The 24,621-nt window shown below is 39.6% G+C and overlaps 1 protein-coding gene and 1 pseudogene across 2 annotated transcripts in view; both read right to left on the bottom strand.

The window, feature by feature from the left end:
• Nucleotides 1-24,621, bottom strand: part of GANC (glucosidase alpha, neutral C) — a 60,657-nt gene that overhangs the window by 27,730 nt on the left and 8,306 nt on the right. Inside the window, exons 1-7 of one of the 2 annotated variants that reach the window (XM_023514292.1) lie at nucleotides 22,009-22,031; nucleotides 17,448-17,575; nucleotides 12,393-12,575; nucleotides 7,521-7,566; nucleotides 4,817-4,883; nucleotides 1,885-1,981; nucleotides 1-181 (exon numbers count right to left, since the gene is read on the bottom strand). In XM_023514292.1, the coding sequence (XP_023370060.1) occupies nucleotides 1-120 (120 nt within the window). In that variant the 5' untranslated portion in view covers nucleotides 121-181; nucleotides 1,885-1,981; nucleotides 4,817-4,883; ... (2 more) ...; nucleotides 17,448-17,575; nucleotides 22,009-22,031. Of the gene's footprint in view, nucleotides 182-1,884; nucleotides 1,982-4,816; nucleotides 4,884-7,520; nucleotides 7,567-12,392; nucleotides 12,576-17,447; nucleotides 17,576-22,008; nucleotides 22,032-24,621 lie in introns of those variants that run through there. The other variant, XM_003791756.3, reaches the window with a different exon arrangement.
• On the bottom strand, nucleotides 15,231-15,663 carry LOC100965729 (annotated as a pseudogene).

The raw sequence follows: 24,621 nt of genomic DNA, 5'->3' as shown, positions 1-24,621 counted from the left end.
CTCTACTGCAGGCTCTGTATTGATTTCCACTAGTGTTTCTGAGGCATTCAGCCAGAAAATGCCTATAGTCCTGCCCAGTTTGTGGGCCAGGAGATAAGGTATTGAACCATAAATGCCCATTTTGTCATGTATTTTATATCCATAGACATCCAGGTTATAAAGACGGTAAGCATCTCCATCACTGAAACACAGAAGGGATTATCACTGACTGTCATTGTGCATGTATTACCGACAAACAGAATAGCTCCAACTCTCCCCTGAAAACACTTAGGTCCTATGCAGCTTTCAATGCACAACTCTGCGACTTCTCTAAGGTTTTCCTGACCCAACCTGGGTGAATGTGATTCTCCTCCTTTAATTCCTTACCCCTACCTGAGAAAATTGGCATGTATGATCTCACCTTAGATTTCTTTTCTTTCCTGTTTTTTTGAGACAGACTCTCACTCTGTCACTGTGGGTAGACTGCCATGGCATCATAGTCCACAGCAACCTTAGTCTCTTGGGCTCAGGCGATCCTGTTGCCTCAGCCTCCCAAGAAGCTGGGACTATAGGCACCTGCCACAGTGCCCAGCTAGTTTTTCTATTTTTGGTAGAGACAGGGGTCTCTCTCTTGCTCAGGTTGGTCTCCAACGGGTGGGCTCAAGTGATCTGCCTGCCTCAGTATCCCAGGGTGCTAGGATTACAGGGGTGAGTCACCATGCCTGGCCCCATTGACAAATTTTGTGAGTGTTTCTCTACAGCTACAACAAAAGGATAGTGTCCTAACAGACTTCCACGGTGCATAGCAGGGAGACAGCGGCAACCGAATTGGGAGTGGGGAGCACAGAGGCCTGGCTGGTGTGAGAGCAGCACAGTTTCTGACAGACTTGTCACTATGCTGGCCCGTCAAGTGAACAGCTCCTGAACCTGGCAAGCTTCATTAGACTCTGGTTTTCTTTGGTTTTGTTTCCTTTTCATCTGGTACTTCTGACAACTATTTATCAACAACTTTAGTCTGAAATAGTTTTCCTGAGATTGTTGAAAGTGACATGAGATGCCACACTTTTCCATTCTCCGGCTCGCTGTCCCCTTTCAGTGAAAGCCTTTTTCTAGGTCAGTGATTTTTCACAGTATATTCTCCCAGGGTTCTGGAAAGGAGGTGAAAGCAAAATCCAGAGATAAAGATCTCTCCCTGCTTATATCCCTGCAGCTCCACATTTTTCCTTCCTCTGTCCTTTTAGGTTCAGTATTACAGTCTTTTATAATTGTCTCCTTTTACCAAAAAATAAAAATAAAAGTTGAAAGCCACTGCTCTGGGTGATCCTTCAAGGAAGTTCTTGGAGAGTCACAAGCAGTATCAAGGACAAAAGGCTTGGCACCACACATTAGGATTGGCTCAGACATCTCACAAAAGTTCTTTCATATCTTTTCAAGCCAGAAACTAGAGCCTCTTGTACGAATTGTTTTCACTTACCCAGTATTTTTTTTTTTTTTTCTTGAATGGTAACTATGTACATTAATGCACTTCTGGGGTACAGTGTGGGGTTTTCACATGCAATCTGAAATACTTCCATCAAACTGGTCAACACAGCCTTCATGTCATTTTCTCAGTTATTGCTTTAAAACGTTCACATTCTACTCTTAGAAAGATTCACCTGTACCCCTATAAGGTAAACCTCAGAAGTAATCCCTCCAAACCCCCTCCCTCCACCCATTCCCCCCTCCCTTCTCCCTTCCCCTCCCCATATTCTTAGGCTATTTGGTTATAGCTTTCATATAAAAAGGTTTAAATTAGTTTCATAATAGGGGTGTGTACATTGGATACTTTTTCCTCCATTCTTGTGATACTTTGCTCAGAAGAACATTCTCCAGCTCCATCCATGTGAACATGAAGGATGTACTTACCCAGTATTTTTAAGTTGGTGTGATTCTGCATGCTGTGGGATCCCATATAGATGCTCAAATCCATGCAAGGAGAAATCCAAACCAATGGAGGTTGGACCTGCAGAGACCGGGATACTGATTGAATTTTGCTTGTGAATAGCTTAATTAATTAAAGATCAGTTAACTATGAGTGTAGCAAGATGACTAAACTAGGAGTTACAAGGCCCAAGCATATTCCAATCAACAAACACTGTGTACTGACTCCGTATATTCAGGTGTTGTGGGGATACAAAAACGTATAAGGCAAAGTTGTTATTTATTACTTATGTTGCCTTAGTTGTGTGCTGAAGCTCTCAGTATCCTCATTTATAGTAAGTCTCTTTTCTACCTGTAAAATATGGTTACAAGTGTTAGAGTCTTCCCTAATCAACATACTGCTAAGATATATTGCATATGTCTTTGTCTTAGGAAGTAAAGGATATTGAGCACTTTTAATCGCCATTCGATGAATGACTGGGTGTCTCCCACCTGATCACTTTTTTTTTTTTTTGCAGTTTTTGGCCAGGGCCAGGTTTGAACACATCCTGTATATGGGGCCGGCGCCCTACTCCTTTGAGCCACAGGTGCCGCCCATGATCACTTTTTTTTTTTTTTTGAGACAGAGTCTGGCTCTATTGCCTGGGCTAGAGTACCATGGCCTCACCCTAGCTCACAGCAACCTCAAAGTCCTGGGTTCAAGCAATCCTCCTGTATCAGCTTCGTGAGTAGCTTGGTACTATAGGCGTGTGCCATCACACCCAGCTATTTTTTCTGTTTTTAGTAGACATGGTCCTCTGTTAGCTCAGGCTTGTCTGGAACCCCTAAAGCTCAAGCAATCCGGCTGGATCGGCCTCCCCAAACTGCTAGGATTACAGGCCTGAGCCACTGTGCCTGGCCCCAGTCACTTCTTACTGCCAGCTCATCTGTGACTGTCTAGGGAACATAACGTCAAGGGCACCAGTCAGGCCTTACCTGGCTTCTGAAAATACTCCTCCCCTGTGACAAAATGTATATATAAATTTCCTTTAGCCAAAGAGACAAATTCCTTTATTAACAATTATTTTAGAGCTATGAAAAAATGCAAGTAATTAGGAGATATAATATGGACTAAATTTATGGTTAATATTTGACATCAAATGATCCTTGTTTGTAGAAGTTTGTGGAAAGGGGTGCTACAAATCAAAACCAGCTTATCACTTAAGCTCAGTGAGAATGGCGCACATTACAAAGTCCCAAAGCAACAGTTGCTGGCGTGGGTACAGAGAGAAGGGAACACTCATACACTGTTGGTGGGACTGCAAACTAGTACAGCTTCTATGGAAACAAGTATGGAGAATCTTCAAAGAACTAAAAGTATGCTATCCTAGCACTCTGGGAGGCCGAAGTGGGAGTATTTCCTGAGCTCACAGGTTCGAGACCAGCCTGAGTAAGTGCGAGACCCTGTCTCTAAAAAAAATATTTGGGCATTGTAGTGGGTGCCTGTAGTCCCAGCTTCTCAGGAGGCTGAGACAAGAGAATTGCTTGAGGTTGCTGTGAGCTATGATGCCACTGCACTCTACCAAGGGTGACAAAGTGAGACTCTGTCTCTAAATAAATAAATAAAAGTAGACCTACCATTTGGCCTGCTACTAGGCATTTACCCAAACAAAAAGACATTTTACCACAGGGACATTGCACTAGAATGTTCATAGCCATTTAGTTCACAAGCACACAGATGTGGAAACAACCCAAGTGCCCATCAACACATGACTGGATTAATAAACCATGGCATATGTGTACCATGGAATGCTATTCATCTCTTAAAAAAGTGGGAATTTTGCATCCTTTGTAACAACCTGGATGGATTCGGAGAACATTCTCTTAAGTATCACAAGATTGGAAAAACAAGCATCACGTGTACTCAATACCAGTTTGAAATTAGGAGACTGACAATTACAGACCCACAAGAGAGAAAAGCTCAATTACATTCAAGAAGAGGGAGGGGGAAGGGGGACTCAGTGGCTTCCCACCCAATGGATTCAACGCATGGATATGTATTGAATTCATTTTGTATTCAACTGTATTCAACCCAGGATACTCACACTTCCTGGGTACAGGACACCACTACAACTCTGATTTTTACCTGTCACCTGTAAATTATATAAACTAATGGTCTGTACCTTAATATTAATCAGAAATCTTAAAAGAACGAAACCCCCCAAACAGAAAAGGGGTGCTACAGGGAAATTTTAAAAATATTATGATATTACAGAAAGGAAAGTCTGAGATCCTCCCCTACTTATAAATTTTGGGGATTCTGTCAGCTCTGATCACTGCACTATGCTGCGGATATAGATGCCAAAGGAGTTAGAGAGTTTGTTATTCTGCAGGGTAGGGAGGAGTAAGGAGGAAAGTTGAGTGTTTCTCTAACAAAATAAGTCCCAAGTATCTGAAGGTATCTCCTAAAGAGACAAACTGTTCTCCCAACCCCCAATCACTAAGTCTAGTGACAAACGTCACAGATGGGCATGTGGTACCCATGTGAATGATGAGGCCTGGAAATGGCTCAGAACCCCTGGCTTGGAATGTTGGGGCTGATGAACTCTAGAATTTGGTTTCTCGCTTATTATAAAAACAGAACATGGAATTTGTATTATCTGATCTACTGGATGTCACAAGCAGTGTGCTGACCACGCCCTCTGTGAGACCACAGGATCCAGGAGGCCTGAACTTCTCTCACACTCCCCACAAAAAACATGATTGATATTTCTCTGTGTCAATGTATTATTGAAGAAGAGGAGACTCAAATCTGAGGTTGCTGTTCACCTTACCAAAGTCACTTGTTTTAGGTGCCAAAGATCAAGGGACTTTTAGATAGAGATATTTAGCATTTTGGAATGATCTGTTTTAATACTAGTACCAGTTTCAATTTTACCATTAGCTTTGACATCCACAAAATTTCCACATTTCTCTTCCCACAGGCCTAGATTCTCTTGATTTTCCTGTTGGTACAAAAAAGGGAGAAAACTGAGTTTATAAATTACAGCAAATGTGGTTACCAGGATAGCATCTTTTACTTGGATTGTTAAAAAAACAAAACAGAGCACCTGAGTTCATCCTTTAGAAGATCGGTTTGTGATGTCAGCACATTTAACAAATCAAATCTTATGTTCTATATAAATGTCAGCAAACATCCTTATGAACCACTGCTCGCATGAGTATATATTTTTATAGTGGTTATGTTATTATGTTGATATACACAACATAAAGTTTACCATTTTAACCATTTTCAAGTATACAGTTCAGTGGCAGCAAGTACATCATCTGATTGTGCAACCATCATCCATCTCTAGAAGTTTATCATCTTCCCAAATCAAACCTCCCTTCCCATTAAACAACGGTTCCCCATTTCCCCCTTTCCCCATCCCTGGCAACTCCATTCTACTTTCTCTCTGTATGAATCTGAGTATGAATTTTACATAGAAGTGGAATCATATAGTATTTGTCCTTTGTGCCTGGCTTATTTCACTTCTCAAGTTTCATCTTTTTTGTAGCATCTATCAGAATTTTCTTCCTTTTTAAGGCTGAATAATATTCCATTATGTGTGTGTGTATACACACACACACTACATTTTATTTATGCATTCATCTGTCAATGACCACACGGTTGCTTCCACCTTTTGGCTACTATGAATAATGCTGCTAGGAACATGGGAGTGTGAATATCTGAGTCCTTGCCTTCACTTTTGGGTATATACCCAAAAGTGGAATTGCTGGATCATATTTTATTCTATGTTTAGTTCTTTGAGAAACTGTTATATTCTTTGACATAAATTTACATCAACCAAAATGATGTAAAAAGCACTTTGAAAAAATTCAGTCTTTGGAAATGTAAGAATTAAAGTTTTTTTTTTTCTTGTAAACATGTGAGGCAAAACATTTAGAATCAAATAACTTAGGTCTGCTTTGAGAGACCCTATGCAGAGACAAGCACTTTCACCCTTTTCAATTAGGCAATCTACTGGCGATAGTCTTATGCTAGTTTGAGGAGTCAGCTGGGACAGCAATAACTGCTCAGATCCATACATAAAACCTTCTTTTGAACTATAAACCTTCTCAGCTCTACAAAAATCTTCTTTCCCCAATGGAATAAAATGTGTTTTTTTTTAAAAATTGTGTGTATGAAATGTATTTTTCTTTTAAATAAGTTCCTTGTCCATTTCTATGTTGTCTTTCTATAATTAAACTTTTTGTAAAGCATGCCTGCACGTGTTTTTTCACACCTGAATACTTAATGCAGAGGTTATTATCTTGGGGACCACAGATCAGCTTAAGAGTTCATTTACTCCCTCAAACAGGTAGAAAAATTTTAATTGTCCCCAACATGGTCATAATTTTCATTAGATTCTTGCAAAGGGGTCTGTGCCTTAAAACTACTACCTAAGCTATATAATTAGCCATCTCCCAAAAGCTGATTTGACTATCGTCACCAAACTGTGTAAGATGATATGCCTTAGTTGCCATTATCTACTCTATTTGGGAATGGAAAAATGACCCTTTCTTAAGTTTATCAATGTGCGCCAGTTCCCAAAAGGAAGAAGCATTTGCCCTTAATGCACTGAAAATATTTTTCACCATTTCAAGTGGCCATAGCTACCGTCAGGGCTCCTTTGAAGATACTTGTGGCTCTGGATGAAGACAAGACTTCTGTAGTGTCCATACTTCATAATTCAGCAAAATAATCTTTTAAAAACAGAAATAATACCATGTGCCTCTGCTGCTTAGAGCCTTTCCACAGTCTTCCTTTGCTTTTAGGACAGACTCAGAAGACAGTATGGCTGGGAAGGTAAGTCCCATGACAAATGGGGGACTTAGATTTTTTTCAGTGATGTACCACCAAATCTTTGGACAGTGCCTAGCACACAGGATGCATTCAACAAGTATTTGTCAAATTAGAGAATTATTATGTCTCTCCACAGAACTGCCTACTTGTCTAGCCTTGTTACACGCCAACCACCCTTTCCTTTGCTTGCCTTTCTCCAGCTAGAAGGAATACATACTGTATGCATATTCCATTTCTTCAGATCTCTTCCTTTCTACCTCAAAATCTGTGAATATGCAGTCCCCTCTAGCTGGAATATTCTTTCTCCAACTTTTTGACCAGCTAATGCATACGAATGCACCAGGTTTAGCTTTAACAGTATTTCCTTCTGAAGGTCTTTCCTGATCCTCACTGTGGCCCAGTTTTCTGCTGCATTCTCTGATAGCACCCTTTTATAACACTGTTCAGGCTTGTAATTATTGACTCAATGTGTGTCTTTCCCAATAGGTTCCAAATTCCGTGAGAACAGGTTTGGGATTTGTTTTATTCAAGGCCAATTATCCTTGCCTAGCATAATGCCTGGTAAAAAGCAGTGACCCAGGAAGGATCTGTTTTTATGAATGAATGAACACATGAATGAAAAAATGAAAGAATCAATGAGATGATAGGTGAGCAAAAGAATCAGGTGGTCCCATTTATATGTAGTAGGGTCATTTAACAAGTACCCTCTGTAGAGGGAATAAACACAATTCTCTATATGCTCTATAATTATGAGGATGGTGAAGAAGATAATGATAAATTGCTGAATCTAGATTACCTGAGAGGTGTCAATTGATGCATCCTTCTCATTTTCTTTAGCAGCTCTATTTGAATATAAATAAAGTTGTTTCACTTTATGGAAAGACTGACAAGATGTTATTCAATGATAAAAAATTTTCTTTTTTATTGTTGGGGATTCATTGAGGGTACATAGAACCAGGTTACATTGATTGCTTTTGTTAGATATGGACCCTCTTATATTTGTGTCCCACCCCGCCAAAGGTGTACTACAGCCCTTGACCCCCACCCCTCCCTCTTTCCCTATTCAGCTCTCCCCCCTGTGTACTAGGAACTTAATTATTCTAAAAATTGATAAAAATTTTCATTTCCAACTTTTGAGACCCCATAAATCATATCCTTTAACTTACTAAATACAACATAGTCTAAAAATAAAAACGAGTTTATGAAATGGCAACTTAAGGATGAACATTAATCTAAGAGCTTGACTTCCTAAAAAATAAACATGTATTTGAATTGTTAACCCATTTAAAAATACCTTTATCAACTTTTTATCATAAATGTAATATACCCTCATAATATCCCAACAAAATGTAAGTACACAGTAGAATCTAGCTCCCCTCACTCAGCTTCACCCTAGAACACAGCAATATAACATACAGTTTTCCAGAGTGAAGATGGTAATTCTTCCACTCACATTTGCATTTGAGGGCTCATTTCCCCCACATTCTTAACTCTGGACTTTACCAATCTTTGCCCATCTAAAATTTTAGAAAAACTAATGCATTTCCATGTGTATTTCTACAATTGGTGCAGACTACCTTTTCATCCATTAAATGGCACTTCTGTTTCTTCCTCTGGGAATTGGTTATTTTTACTCATACATTTATTTTTGTCTTCAATGTAAAATACAGCATGCATATGAGAGAGGATATAATGTGTAAGCAGAGTTTAAAGATTAATACTAAAGTGAATAACTATTAAACTATCACTGAGCTTACGTGACATAAATGACTTGTTTCTTTAAAGTCTCTATGTTCCAGAAATTGAAATACATCTGCCTCCTTCTCTCACCCTTCAGAGGTAGCCACTTTACTAATTTGTATTTATCATCCTCTTAGTGTTTTTTATAGCATTCCCACACATGTATGAATCTTAAATCATATCTTACTTGTTTTTGCCTTTCTTTTATAAAAATCTTTTATGTAAATAGAAGTATACTGTCTGTATTCTTTTGTGATTTTAAAAAATATTTTATTTATTTATTTTTGAGACAGAGTCTCATTAGCCCTCGGTGGAGTACTCTGGCATCACAGCTCACAGCAACCTCAAACTCTTGGGCTCAAGAGATACTCTTGCCTTAGCCTCTTGAAAGCTGGCACTTTAGGCACCCGCCACAGTGCCGGGCAATGTATGGCTCAGGCTGGTCTCAAACTCCTGAGCTCAGGCAATCCATTCTCCTAGAGTGCTAGGATTATAGATGTGAGCCACCATGCCCAGCCTGGCCCTTCAGTTTTTGTCATATTAATATAATTATAAAAATATTGTTCTATATTTTCTCCTATTTCTATGTTTTCTTATGTTTAATTTTTATTCATCTAGAATTTATTCTTGTTAGTGTTGTGAGGTTGGGATCTAACTTAAAGTTTTTTTCCAGTTGGATAATCTGGTTTTCCTAACACAAATATAAGTATAAATGTAAATGGCAGAAATAACAAACTAGTACAATCTCTATGGAAAGCAATTTGGTAAAATCTATTACAATTATAAAGGCAGAAACCATTGAACAGCAACTATATTTTTAAGGCTCCATCCTATGGATAGACTTGCATAACTGCAAATGACACACCTTCGAGCTTATTCATAAAGTAATTAGATGTAAAACAAGATTAGAAACCACTTTAAAGTCCATGAATATGGGACTTACTCAATAAATCATGTTGCAATCATACAGGGTGCTCATAAAGTTCATGTGCAATTTAAAATAGGTACCTAATAGTAATGAGGCAGCTGCTTTAAAGAAATTCAGAACTATCACATTGTTTTAAAAAAAAAAAAAAGGTACAGAATGATGTGTAAAGGTGGCACCAATTGTGTCAGGAAAGGAAAAGACAAAGATTATATATATATAATGTAGAGGCACAAATTGTCTCTGAAAGGATACACAAAAAACTGTTAACACTGGTTACTTTCAAGGATGGGAACTGGGTAGCCAGAGGACTACTCCTTTGTACCATATGCCTAGTCTAAATAAATAAATAACATAGAAAGATAGATAAAGTAAAGAGGACCAGCTTAGATATCACTATTGAAAGAAAACAAAATAATGGAATTTATAAAATAAAAAAAAGGTTTAAAATATAAAGAACCCGGGTACTGGGTACACAGGTATTTATTCTGCTATTATTAGTATTTTTCAGTAAAAATAAAAGTACTTAAAGAATATTTATAAGGCAGTAGGTGGTGGGACTGTGGGTATTTTAAATTGTCTTCCTTTTAGTATCATCTAACTTGCCTACAATGAACAAATATTAGCTCTATTAGGTTTTTTTTTTTTTTTTGAGAGAGAGAGTCTTATTATGTTGCCCTCAGTAGACTGCCATGGCATCACAGCTCACAGCAACCTCAAACTCTTGGGCATAAGCAATTCTCTTGCCTCAGCCTCCCAAGTAGCTGGGACTACAGGTGCCCACCACAACATCTGGCTATTTTATTTATTTTTTGGTAGCTGTTGTTGTTTAGCAGGCCAGGACCGGGTTCGAACCCGCCAGCCCTGGTGTATGTGGCCAGTGCCCTAACCACTGAGCAATGGGGGCCAAGCCAGCTCTATTATTACTGAGATAAGAAAATGAGATTTTTTTTTTTTTTTTGGAAATAGAGTCTCATTCTATTGTCCCAGGTTACAGAGCCATGGCATCAGCTTAGCTCACAGCAGCCTCAGATTACTGAGTTCAAGCAATTCTCCTGCTTCAGCCTCCCAAGTAGCTGGGGTATAGGCGCCCACCTCAACACCCAGCTAATTTTTTAATTTTTAGTAGAGAAGGGGGTTTCACTCTTGCTCAGGCTGGTCTTGAATTGAGCTTAAGCGATCCATCTTGGCCTCCCAGAGTACTAGAATTACAGGGATGAGCCACTGTACCCAGCTGAAAATCAGATATCTTAATATATATATTTTTTGAGACAGAGCCTCAAGCGGTCCCCCTGGGTAGAGTGCTGTGGCATCACAGCTCACAGCAACCTCCAACTCCTGGGCTCAAGTGAGTCTCCTGCCTTAGCCTCCCAAGTAGCTGGGACCACAAGCGCCTGCTACAACGCCCGGCTATTTTTGGTTGCAGCCGCCATTGTTGTTTTGGTAGGCCTGGGCTGGATTCGAACCCGCCATCTTAGGTATATGTGGCCGGTGCCTTAGCCACTTGAGCCACAGGTGCCAAGCCGGATATCTTAATATTGAAATTTTAAAATAGAAATAAGTTAAAACTCACAAAAAAAGCACTATGTTGGAATAATGAATGTTGAATGTTTCCAGTTTTTTGTGTACCCTTTCAGAGACTATATATTATAATATGTTCATATTATAATTCCAGTGTTTCCAGTTTTTTGTGTATCCTTTCAGAAACTATATATTATAATATGTTCCCTATTATGATAAAAATAGAACTATAGACTGGAAGATGTAAAAACAATATTGATAAAAATGCAAGAAGAATCTCCTCCTTAGCACCACCTCCCAACTCATGTGACCACTCTATAAACAATTTTGATCAAATGGATGGTCCCAGAAAATTCCGGGACAACTATTAATCTCTAAGGTAATTCATGTTTTTGTAAGGAAGTAAATGAAATTATCAAGGCACACTAGCTAACATTAACATTTGCCAAGTCAACAGAATGATTTTTATTTATTTTATCTTTTATTTTTTGAGACGGAGTCTCACTTTGTCACCCTCAGGACAGTGCTCTGTCGTCATAACTCACAGCAACCTCAAACTCTTGGGCTCAAGTGATTCTTTTGCCTCAGACTCCTAAGTAGCTGGCACCTGGCCAAACATAATGCTTTTTAGAAAAGTGTAGAGGTTAGAGAATGCCGCTGCCACACATAGGACATGTTAAGAGTTCTGGGTGTGGTGGCTCATACCTATAATCCTAGCACTCTGGGAGGCCTATGCAGGTGGATCACTTGAGCTCAGGAGTTTGAGACCAGCCTGAGCAAGAGTGAGACCCCATCTCTAAAACTGATTGGGTGTGGTGATGGGCACCTGTAGTCCATCTACTTGGGAGGCTGAAATAAGAGGATTGCTTGAGCCCAAGAGTTTGAGGTTGCTGTGAGCTATAATGCTGTGGCACTCAACCCCAGGGCCACTGAGTGAGACTCTCTCAAAAATAAAAATAAAAATAAAAATAGGACATGTTAGGAGGGTAACATGTGGACTGGGAGCGGTGGCTCATACCTGTAATCCTAGCACTCTGGGAGGCTGAGGTGGGAGGATTGCTGGAGCTCACAGGTACAAAACTAGCCTGAGTCAGAGTGAGGCCTCATCTCTAAAAAAAAAATAGCCAGGCATTGTGGCAGGTGCCTGTAGTCCCAGCTACTTGGGAAGCTGAAGCAAGAGAATCGCTTGAGCCCAAGAGTTTGAGGTTACTGTGAGCTGAGATGCCATGGTGGCACTCTACCAAGGGTGACAATGTGATACTCTGTCTCAAAAATAGAAAAAGAGGGTAACATATATAAAAGTTTGGGAATCCTTCTCATTATAAACCCTATATTCACCTTCACAGATGAAAAGATGAAATTTTTCAGAATATTATAGTACATAAGGCAAACCAATTTTCTATCATGATCTGTTCAGGCATTTTGTATTCACAAGCAGGTTTTTCTTAAGATTGTTATGTATTGAGTAATGTGCAGAAATACCTTTGTTTATGACGAATTTGCAGGTGCTCAAAGTACAACTGACTCTGGGAATTGATGCTCAACACAGTGTCTTCTTCAGACACTAGGTCTACCTTGAATGGATTTGCTGTGATGTGACACTTCAGGTCTCCTTTTCCGGCTGTCAATACTAGATTTCCTGTATCCCCAGAGCATGAATTCAGTCTACAAAACAAACCAGGAAGAGAAAAATAAATTGCCATAAGATTACATGGCTCTATGTGATTTGCAATTCCAAGTACTTAACTAGTAAATCAATGTTAATGTGGCACAACGTAGATAAGCTAGTAGAGAACCTTTAATGAGAACATGGGCTTTGGTGTCAACTAGGGTTGAGCATAACTCTACCAGGTACTTTTTTTTTTTTGAGACAGAGTTTCACTATGTTACCCTCAGTAGAATGCTGTGGCCTCATAGCTCACAACAACCTCAAACTCTTGGGCTTAAGTGATTCTCTTGCCTCAGCCTCCCAAGCAGCTGGGACTACAGATGCCCACCACAATGCCTGGCTATTTTTTTGTAGTAGATGTCATTGTTGTTTAGCAGGCCCAGGCTGGATTTCAACTCGCCAGCTCCAGGGTATGTGGCTGGCACCCTAGTGGCTGATCTACAGATGCCGAGCTAACTCTACCCATATACTTTATCACTTTGGATAACAAAGTTATCCAACCTTTATGGGTCTCAGTTTCCTTATCTGTAAGGTGGAAATAATAATAAAAAACAACAACAAATAGAGTTTTTGGAGAGAATTAAATGAGATCACATATGTGAAGCACTTTGCACATGTCTGACATATTCAAAATTAAATAAATGTTAGCTATCATCATTATCATTATTACCTCAATCTAGAAGTCTAGTAACACTTTGGTATATAGAATTTAAATATTGTTTTTCTTTCTCATTCCAACTATATACTCAGAAACTAAGGAAATAACACAGATTGAGTCCATCGGAAGACAAAACCAGGTCAAATTTTTATTTATCTATTTATTGCCTAATTCCTGTCAGCCTCCAATTTGACATGTACACTGAGAGGATATTTTGGAAATTATGCAAGCTCAGAGCCAACACTTAAAATCTCTTAAAGGTCTAGATATTTCCTTTTCTCTATTGTAGAGTCTCCCTGGTAAATGGTCACAGGATTCTTTAAGGAAGGTAAGAAGAGATATTTTATGCTCCAATTATGTCTTTTTAGTTCTTCTCCATGGATTCTAAGCCTTTCTTTCAAACAAGATGCTTGGGATCTGAAAATTAACTCTGGAGTTGGCCGAGAGGCTATGTCTCACCATTCATCAAACCCAGATAGAGTTCTTTTGATCATTCTATCAACTAGGAATTTAGTCCATCTATCTCAGTCTGATGGACCCAACAATAAATTGTCCACTGCCCTGACAGTTCAACCATTTTGAATACTACATGGGCCCTACAACATGTAATTATGCTCACCTTGTCTCTGAAACTGAATGTTGCTACTTTGTCCCTACCATCTGGAATCTTATAATGCCCTCTGAAATCTGAGAGCTCATTTTAATGGCATCATTTTTCCATCATTATCTCCAGCCCACAATAGGAAAATAGTTACCACAATGACTTCCAAGTATTCCCTCTCTAATGCATTTCTCAATGAAGGCGGTATCTTCTGGATTCTCTTGAGGAAACAGAGTTTGGGCTAGATGAGCTTGTTGCATATGACAACTTCATCATCTTTATCTCCCTAAGTCCATGGGTCGTTTTCTATACAGTATGCCAAGGAATTTTGGGTATCTCAGTTTCATCCAGAAGAATCCATAGCTGAGTTCAGATGATAGCTAAATAACTAAGCAAACAATTAGGACCACTTTCAGCTACCCAAGTTAGCATATCAAATCTATATTCTGTGGTATATGCATTTGTGTCAATAAATTTAGCCTGATCTAAAATTAAGTTCCTTTCTTTTGGTCTAGAAATCCCCCAGAAACTGTTTCCATGCATACTTCCCAGATTTTTTGCCATCATAAAATCTTATAATTCTTTAGGTATATAAGCCTTTTTCTTCTGGATTTTTTTCCCTACCAAGCCGGCTGAAAGGAGTTTTTATTTTTTTAATTTTTGAAAATTATTTATTCATTTAAAAAATTATTTTTAGACAGAGTCTCACTCTGTTGCTTTGGCTAGATGCCATGGTGTCAGCCTAGCTCACAATAACCTCAAACTCGTGGGCTCAAGAGATCCTCCTGCCTCAGCCTACTGAGTAGCTAGAACTACAGGCACCCATCATAATGCCAGGCTAAGTTTTTCTATTTTTAAGAGAGACAGGTTCTCACTCTTGCTCAGGCTGGTTTTGAACTTCTGAGCTCAAGCAATCCTCCCGCCTCAGCCTGCCAAGAGTGCTAGAATTACAGGCATGAGCCAAAATGCTTAGCCTTACAATAATGTGACAGATATTAGTAACTGTCCATAGTCCATGCAGAGTTATAACTCCACACTTAAATGACAACATGCTGATATTTCCTAAAGAAAATTACTTTAAAAAAAAAAAGGCATAACCCAGATGTTCTCACATTTGCCCAACTCCATCTAAGTCTAGGTGTGCAGAAGGGCTTACTTAGATATATCCAGAGTAAGCCATATGTAACATGTTACTTGATCAATTTTCTAAAATAAGGTTTCAGGACAGGAAAATAAGGATAAGGGAAGAAAACATGAGAGAAGAAAGTCCTACTTACTATATGTGCAATTTTTTGGACAGTAGTTCGAAATCTTTTACAGATAAGTTACAAACACAGAAAAGGGAGATAAACAATTTTGTACAAGAAATTTGACACATTCTGCACAATTTCCTCACTTTGCTGTTATCATCTGTACAAACTTCACAGTTTACTTGAGCATCACCATCAATACCTGCTTCCCTCATCATTTCATCAACCTCTTCATCTGTTAACTTCTCGCCAAGGTTTGCCATCACACGGCAAAGGTCTGCTGCACTAACATGGCCATTGCCATCCTTATCACACACACAGAATGCTTTTCTAATTTCTTCTTCACTGTCCCTGTCTTTCATTTTTCTTGCCATCACTGTCAGAAATTAAGGGAAGTCAAGTGTATCTACTTTATAAATCATGTCCTGTAACTCTGCTTCTGTGGGATTCAGCCCAACAGACCTCATTGCAGTTCCCAATTCCTTTGTTGTTATAGTTCTACCATCATCCTTGGCAAATAGTGAAAATGCTTCTCTGATTTCTACAATCTGTTCTTCAGTCAGTTGGTCAGCCATGCGGCAACCGCTACCAGTTGCTAAGGCACCACCATGCAACGACCCACCTGCCTCACTCCACTCAGACTAATTCCTTTTTATCTTTTAGAGACAGGTTCTCTTTATATTGTGCAGGCTAGTTTCGAACTCCTCCATCATCCAATCCTTCTAACTCAGCCTCCTGAGTCACTGTGATTATAGGCATAAGCCATGTGCCCAGATTAATGTAATGGAAATTAAACCATCTGGACCAGTGTGATGGCTCATGACTAAATTGCAATTCTTTGGGAGGCCAAGATGGGAGGATTAGGATTGCTTGAGGCCAAGAGTTAAGACCATCCTGGGCAACAGAGTGAAACCAATGCCTCTACCAAAAAAAAAAAAAAAAAAAAAATTGATGGTGGTGGTAGTACACACCTGTAGTCCCATTGTTTGAGCTCAGAAATTCAAGACTTTAGAGGACTATGATAATGCCACTGTACTCCAGCCTGGGTGATAGAATGAGACATTGTCTCTAAAAATAAATAAGTAAAATATTTAAAAAATAAAGCATCTGGCATATTCTTATATTTCCTTAGTGAAATAATATGCAAAAATAACAGAAACCAACAGGCAAAACTTACTTGAAATATCACTGGAAAGTGTGATAACCAAAAAGCTTTTGTAGGTACTTGAAAAATGCTGTAGTCCCTAAAGATTACTTTTCACCTAGATACTGATTATTAATGTATTTCTGACTTTAAGTAAAATTACATGTTAGACTTCTGAGAATTAACTTAATTAAAAATGAGTAAGTCTAACTGTACAAATTCCTATTAATATAAGCATGGGAGTTTGTCTAGTATGTTAAATCTCTGGAGCCCTGCTGCTAATCTGAGTAGTAAATTAAGTAGTTTTCCTTCTACTTCCTCCCAGCATCTAGCTAATAAACCAATTTCTTCTTTTTCTTTTTGTTTTTTAGACAGAATCTTATTCTGTCACCCTGGGTAGAGCACATGGCATCATCATAGCTCACAGCAACTTCAAACTCTTAGGCTCAAGTAAGCAATCCTCTTGCTTCAGCCTCCCAAGTAGCTAGAACTACAGGTGCTCACTACCACTCCTGGCTAATTTTTCTGGTTTTTAGAGGAGAGGGGATCTCACTCTTGCTCAAGCTGTTCTTGAACTCTTGAGTTCAAGCAATTCTCCCACCTCAGCCTCCCAGAGTGCTAGTACGTCCGATCCAATTTTTTTCTTTTCTTTCATTTTTTTGAGACCATCTTGCTCTGTTGCCCAGGCTACAGTGTGATGGCCTCTGCCTCACTCATAGCAATCTCAAATTCCCGGGCTCAAGCAATCCTCTTGCCTTAGCCTCCTGAGTAGCTTGGAGTAGCTGGGACTACGGGCATGTGACATGTGCTACCATGTCTGGCTAGTTTTTCCATTTTTAGTAGAGACAGGGTCTCCCTTTTCTCAGGCTGGTCTTGAACTCTTAACCTTAAGCCACCCTCCCACCTTGGTCTCTCAGAGTGCTAGAATTATAGTGGTGAACCACTACGCCTGGCTATAAACTGATTTCTTTATAAGAAGAAGAGGAGGGATTAAAGTTCTGTTAATAAATGCTAATGAGTCAAATGGTGGATGAAGAAAAAACAGAATATCCATAGCAAATGAATAAACTTATCCTCAAATAACTGAATACTGACTCTGCAAATGATTGTAGCTTTGAAAAGACAAAACAGGAGGCACATACAAAATCTACTACTCAAGGTATGATAAAACAACATATGGAGGTTGCTTCTAAGATAGCTTACTCCTTAGCTTACCTTATAATGCCTGGCTTGCTTGTGAGGACATCAGGAACTTCATACCTGGGTTTCAGGGGAGTCTCCTCATTAATTTTAAGCCTGAAAATGTTTCCCTCTATACCATAAACTTCAGCCAGGAGAGGAACCTGGAAATAGATTCATGAGATTAGCTTCAACAGGTTACTCCAGTGATGCTCCATTCTACACAAATTACAATAATTGGAAAAGCATTTGTTTAAATGCTTTTAACACTCCAAAACAAAGTGGAGAACAGTGGCAGTAATAAAAAGCAGCAGCTCCCCCATCTATGATGCACTTGCTCAGCTCTATCTGTGGTAGCAACAAGAAATACCTTCTGTGTGTCTTACGGATAGCTAAACATATAATGGTCTAAACCAGGATCCTTAAGAGTGAAAGGAGTCTCTATTAATAATTACATGGATAACAGGTATAAAGTGAAACTGGAGTTGGGGAATTGGGACATATGGCTACTATATCTATGATAAAATAGATAAAATAATTAAGAAGAGTTTGGGTATTAAAACCAGAGTATCTAGATTCCAGCTGAATGAAAGATGAAGGGTAGCAGGGTACAGAAAAAATAGAGAGTAAAATGCTGATCACTGAAGTTCTCCAGTGGTGGATGAAATGGTACTTGGTGCCCTAAAACCAAGCTGGGCTTGATTCTTCCATAGCTTGTAAGGGTTGCCTGAAGTTTTTCAAGAGACTGGGAAATTTAAAAATTCTGCCCACAATGGGAGATGGAAACAACATAGAGCTATGAAGAGAAAATAGAATTTAAAAAATAAAAAACACAAAACAAATTCTAGAAGAACAGAAAAAGCTGGATTCAGGCTGCAAATTGCAGTATGTAAATTAGAAAAATATTTTCTTTCTTTCTTCTTCTTCTTTTTTTTTTTTGCAGTTTTTGGCTGGGGGTGGGTTTGAATCCACCACCTCCAGCATATGGGGCTGGTGCCCTACTCCTTTGAGCCACAGGTGCCGCCCAATTAGAAAAAGATGTTAAGACAATGGTTGTTAATTGGTATGCCATGGCACACTGGTCTATTACAAATAACTCATGAAGTATGATGCCAAATTTAGTTACCACTGGGTACTTGTATCATTACTATTATGTCTGTTACATAGAGGCTAAGCTGGGTAGGGTGTGTGTTATAGTGTAGAAAAGGTAGCATGTGGTACAAATAAGGGATAGGAAGTACAGAGAGTAACATGGCCCGGCATGGTGGCTCACACCTGTAATCCTAGCACTCTGGGAGGCTGAGGCAGGCAGATTGCCTGAACTCAAGAGTTCAAGACCAGCTTAAGCAAGAGTGAAACCTGTTATCTACTAAAAACAGAAAAACGAGCCAGGTGTTATGGCGGGCTGGGTGCCTGTTGTCCCAGCTACTTGGAAGGCTGAGACAAGAGGATCACTTGAGCCCACGTGTTTGAAGTTGCTTGTGAGCTATGATGGCACAGCACTGTATCCAGGGTGACTGGGTGAGACTGTCTCCAAAAAAAAAAAAAAAAAAGGCCGAGACGAACTTACCCTCTTGAGAATCTAGGAGAGTAGTCAGGGCAGTTAAACACTGACATGAATCTGAAGAGTGACCAGGTAAATAGTGCTATGATCATGGATGCTTTAATAGATACTTTAAGGGTTATGATGTGGTACTGAGTAAACTTTAATTATCGCTTATATGTTTAATGTTTTCTTGCTTGAGTGTCCTATGAATTTTAACATTTGAAAATGTGTCCAAGTACAAAGAAAGCTGAAATCCTGTTAGATTATGTATTTTTCCCTAGTTAGACATGTATTTCCATTGCTCTCTCAAATTCAATTGAGTTAACATTTATTTGGCATCTATTATTGTGATTAACTAAGCTCTTGGGGAGACTGCAATCTAGCTGAGATGAAAGAATTACAAAGTTCATATAAAGTGGCTTGGAGCCTATAGCACAGTTATGGCACCAGACACATACACCAGGGCTGGCAGGTTGGAACCTGGCCTGGGCCAGCTAAATAATGACAATTGCAAAAAAAAAAAAAAAAAAATAGCCAGGTGTTGTGGTGGGCACCAGTAGTCCCAGCTACTTGGGAGGCTGAAGCAAGAGAATTGCTAAAGCCCAAGTGTTTGAGGTTGCTGTGAGCTGTGACGCCATGGCACTCTACTGAGGGCAACAAAGTGAGACTCTTGTCTTAAAAAAAAAAAGTTAATATAAAGCATTCCCTGGTAAGAAAGGACAGTGTTGGGGGAGAACAAGAGATGGAATTATTAATGATGAAGGTAAGGTGAGGAGCTCTGGGACATCTCCTTGGAGGAGGAGGGGCTTAAGTGGGGCCTTTGGGGACTAATAGGATGTTGGGTAGTCAAAAATGGGCAAGAATATAATAGGCTGAGGCCATATAGGTTGTCTGCCTATATAGGCTTAATAAGTGGCATCTAGTTAAATACTCAGAGACCTTCCTGTTTTTATTAAAATAGCTTTTTCTTAAAAAAATAATTGTTTTAAATCAAAGACTGGTCTGTATGTTCTGTTCTTGAGGATGCACACCCAGGAAAAAAAATCTTAGCTATGTGAGGAGTAGCAATAACCCTGCTTTCACAATAATGAGCTATGTATAAATCAGAGTTAAAGCTCCATTTAAATTTTAACCTAGCAAGCACATTTTTCCAATTGGATGACCTGTTTCAAGGCCAGCTGAGATGGAAGAGGTACAAAGAGACACAACTATCCAGATTCATTCTTATCTCTTATTGTCACCAAATTTCATGGTGCAGACACATAATTCCTTAGACCTTAGCAGGCATTTGCTCCTATAATTTGGCTCATGTAGTTGGAGATTCTGTCCCTACCTTAGAGCCTCTTCCCATCCCTGCATTGAGCCCTGAGTCACCTCCATGAAACCTTAGGACTCTGTGGATGACAGTTTATTTATTTTTATTATTATTTTCTTGAGATAGAGTCTGTATCACACAGGATTGAGTGCCCTGTTGTCATAGTTCACAGCAACCTCAAACTCTTAGGCTCAAGCGATCCTCTTGTCTTAGCCTCCCAAGTAGCTGGGATTAGAGGTGCCGGCCATGATGCCTAGCTAGTTTTTCTATTTTTGGTAGAGATGGGGTCTTGCTTTTGAGACCAGAGGCTGGTCTCAAAATCTTGAGTTCAAGCAATCCACTTGCCTTGGACTTCCGGAGTGCTAGGATTACAGAGCCACTGTGCCTGGCCTGGATGACAGTTTAAAAGCCACTTCCTTGGGGCTTCTTAACTGCCAGTTCTTGCCCAATTCTTCCACCAAAACCTTGCTCTTTCAAAAAGTATTGACATAAACGTTATATCTTTCTCGCTAAAATATTAAGAATTTCTAGATATTCTTATTTCTACTGGCTAGGGATTTGGTTGAATATTTATAAACAAATAATATACAAATAAACTGCCAAACTCCTTCCTTCTATTACAGATGATTAGAAATGACAATGAAAAAACTACATTAAGAAGGTAAGTTAGAAAAAAAAAAAGAAGGTAAGTTAGATTGCTAAAATTAAGAATTTGGTATTAATCCTTAGATAATACAGTAGTTACGCTCAAATTGCTACTTATATCAATTTATGTAAAATAAGTGAACAAACATACCTAAACATTTAAAATGTACATTAAAAAGGAGAGAGAGCACGTTTCCTTAGAAATATTTAAAATGTGCTAGGGCATGGTGATCCACACAGTAATCTCAGCTGTTGGTGGGGGGAAGGAGGTGAGGCAGGAAGAGAGATTGAGCCCAGGAGTTTGAAGCTGTAGTGTATGACAATTGTTGTGAATATTGTGAATAGCCACTGGATTCCAGTCTAGGCAACAAGTGAGACCCTGTCTATTAAAATTTTGGGGGGGCCAGGCATGGTGGCTCATGCCTGTAATCCTAGCACTCTGAGAGGCCGGGGCGGGTGGATTGCCTGAGCTCACAGGTTTGAGACCAACCTGAGCCAGAGTGAGGCCCCGTTTCTAAAAATAGCCAGGCATAGTGGCAGGGGCCTGTTGTCCCAGTTACTTGGGAGCTTGGGAGGTCTGAGAAAGAGAATCACTTGAGCCCAAGTGATTCTGTGAGGTTGCTATGAGCTATGATGTCACAGTACTCTATGGTAGGGGTTGTGGGGGTGACAAAGTGAGACTGTCTCAAAAAAATATTTTTTTTTGTTTAAAGATGTGTATATGTTCACTTATACAGAGCTGAAATAAATCCTCAGAGAAAGAAATATACTGTATTTTGAAGAATCTTTTTAGTATTATGTCTCCACTTGGTTTTTCCTACACCTTTCTCAGAAGCTCATCTCTTACAGTGTAGGAAAGAGTATTAATTCCCTTTTCCTATCTTGTTTAATAACAATGAAGGCCAGGTGTGGGGGCTCACGCTTATAGTCCTCGCACTCTGGAAGGCCGAGGAGGGTGAATTGCTTGGAGCTCGGAAGTTCAAAACCAGCCTGAGCAAGAGCAAGATCCTAAAAAATGGAAAAACTAGCTGGGCACTGTGGGTGGGTGCCTATAATCCCAGCTGCTCAGGAGGCTGAGGCAAGAGGATCACTGAGCCCAGGAGTTTGAGGTTGCTGTGAGCTATGATATGATGACACCACAGCGCTCAACCCAGGGTGACAGAGTGAGAGTCTTATCTAAAAAACAAACAAACGAACAAAAAATCCAAACAATTAACATCTAGTAGTAATCATCCATAAGTCTAGTTTTCTTTTGGCCAACTTCCTTTAGACAACTACATATTAAAGCAGAAGGTTGATCATATTTATATAAAAACAGAAATTTTTTATTCACTCAAAACTGCGGATCACAACTAGAAGAGACTGTTAACTATAGAGTTAACAGAACAGCCCTACAATACACATTTAAATGGTAGTGGGTGTTAAGGGAAACTATGACTCCATTAACTCATTGATGGGCTGATCTCGCTTTTCCTCTCAAGGTCTCTTTGCTAGAATATAAAGCATTGACCTAAAACCCTAAAGTGAAAAAACAAAACAAAAAAACCCCAAAGTGAGTGACCACCTCTCTCAGCTGTTGATTAAAACCTCCCAGGATCTAGACCAGTGATTTTCAACCAGTGTGCCTCAAAAATTTTTAAAGATCATTAATTAAATTATTTTCAAAAGAAGTTCAAAGCACAGTAAGTATATTCTTGTTGTCCTTCTTTCTTTTGTTCAACACGATTGAAATGTGCCACAGAATGGCCGTGAGATAAAAAAGGTTGAAAAACACTGCCCTAGACAATGGTCTAAGACCATTGTGGTTCTCAACCTTCCTAATGCTGCCATGTATTTTCATTGTTACAAAGGGGTTGCGACCCACAGGCTGAGAACTGCTGGTCTAAGAGTTCATTAAATTGTTGTAGGGCACTAATGGCCCCTTTTGCAGTTGTAGCCAATTGGTTTATTGCAAGCACTGATTCTCTACAGAAAACACAGGCACCTCATGCTAGGCACTGGCCTGTTCCCCAAGGACAATGAGCCTGTCCAGGTATGCTTCAGATCGTTTAGTCAGTTCCCAAATTAGCTGCCTGTCCCTAGCCATTTCTGCAGAAACAGTACTGGCTAGCAAGTGGTGGTTGTGCCTGGTGAGGAGGTGGCTGGTTGGGCAAAGTCTCATTTTTATCAGACTTTGATCAAAAAGCAAGCGGTGACTTCATGGAGGTGCTCAGAGATATCCCTGCATCCTTGGAGAAGTTGCTGGCAGTGTTGTCTCTGCTGAAGCCTCGCAAACAGGCTGCAAACAAAAAATAAATGTTGCTAAATGGTTATCCACATCATGAGAAAGCATCAAAATTAGCAGTATAAAGTAGCTTGAAGACAAAGGCCTGCTTCAGATAGCCTTGCCAGCAGTGCTTTTTAGCTAGATACAAAGACAGTCTACATTTCCCTGTGCTGAGGTCACATGACCAGATCTCTGTTTCTCAAGCCAGCACTGAAAATAGAAAATTGAACAATTTCCTGATCACCATCTCTGTTTCTCAAGTCAGCATTGAAAATAAAAATTGAACAATTTCCTGATCACTATCTTTTTAGATTTTCTTCTGAAAGTTTATCAAATATCTACTCTATTATTCTGTCATCATGAATAAGCCTACTCATCTGAACTTGTAGCCATCCTTGCTTCAAAGCCCAGCTGTCTTGACCTTGTAACAGCACATAGGTCAACACTTCAGCTTGTTCTATAATATAACTATGTCCTAGAGGCATCCTGTTTGCTGCGGACTGAATTATGTCTCCTCAAAATTTGCATCTTAAAGCCCCATGTGATGGTGTTTGGAGAAGAGGCCTTTAAACAGTAATTAGGTTTAGATGGGGTCATGAGAGCAGAGTCTTTAGGATGGGATTAGTGTCCTTATAAGAAAAGAGGGCAGCACCTATGGCTCAAGGTATAGGGCGCCAGCCCCACACACCAGAGGTGTCAGGTTCAAACCCGTCCCTGGCCAAAAACTGCAAAAAAAAACAAAAAACAAAAACAAAAAACCCAGAGAACTTGCTCTCTCTCCCTCTCCTTCCACCCTGTGAGGGCACAGCAAGGTGGCCACTACACTGAGGGTGAGGAAGAGGGCCCTCACCCTCAGCAAATCTGCTGGCTCTTTGATCTTAGAATTCTAGCCTTTAGAGCTGTGAAAAATCAACGTGTTGTTCAAGCCACCCCGTCTATGGTATTTGGTTATGGTAGCCCGAGCAGACTGAGAGAATATTGAACAAGGCTACTTTCTGGTTGTTAATTAAAGGGCAGATTGGGGGAAGAAAGAGTTCAAAAATTAACAAATCCTAACAACTCCAAAGTTACAGCTTTAAGGGTTTTTAAAGTGTGGAGGCAGGCAGGCACTAAGAATCTGCCTTGGCAGTGCAATCTGAGAGCTGCAGCTGTGAGCTAAATATGATCCTCTTAGACTCTGGGCTCTCTCTGAACCTGAAATAAAAAGCTATCATTCTGAATAAGGAGATATATGTAGCTTGTTTTAAGGAGATATATGTAGCTTATTTTAAATCTTTTGACCACACTTGTACCATATCCTAATCATAATCCTTGAAACCCTTATTTTATTCCAGAAACAACCTCTAATCAAGGCTCTTTCATTATGCAATGAACTGGATATGAGGCACAGGCAACCTGAGAGATTTCGGTCCCTATCTAAAGAGGGCATGGAACCTTA

The sequence above is a fragment of the Otolemur garnettii genome, unplaced genomic scaffold (assembly GCF_000181295.1).
Source record: "Otolemur garnettii isolate 467f Iridium unplaced genomic scaffold, OtoGar3 scaffold00050, whole genome shotgun sequence".
NCBI lineage: Eukaryota > Metazoa > Chordata > Mammalia > Primates > Galagidae > Otolemur > Otolemur garnettii.
This window is presented reverse-complemented; position numbering and strand designations above follow the sequence as displayed.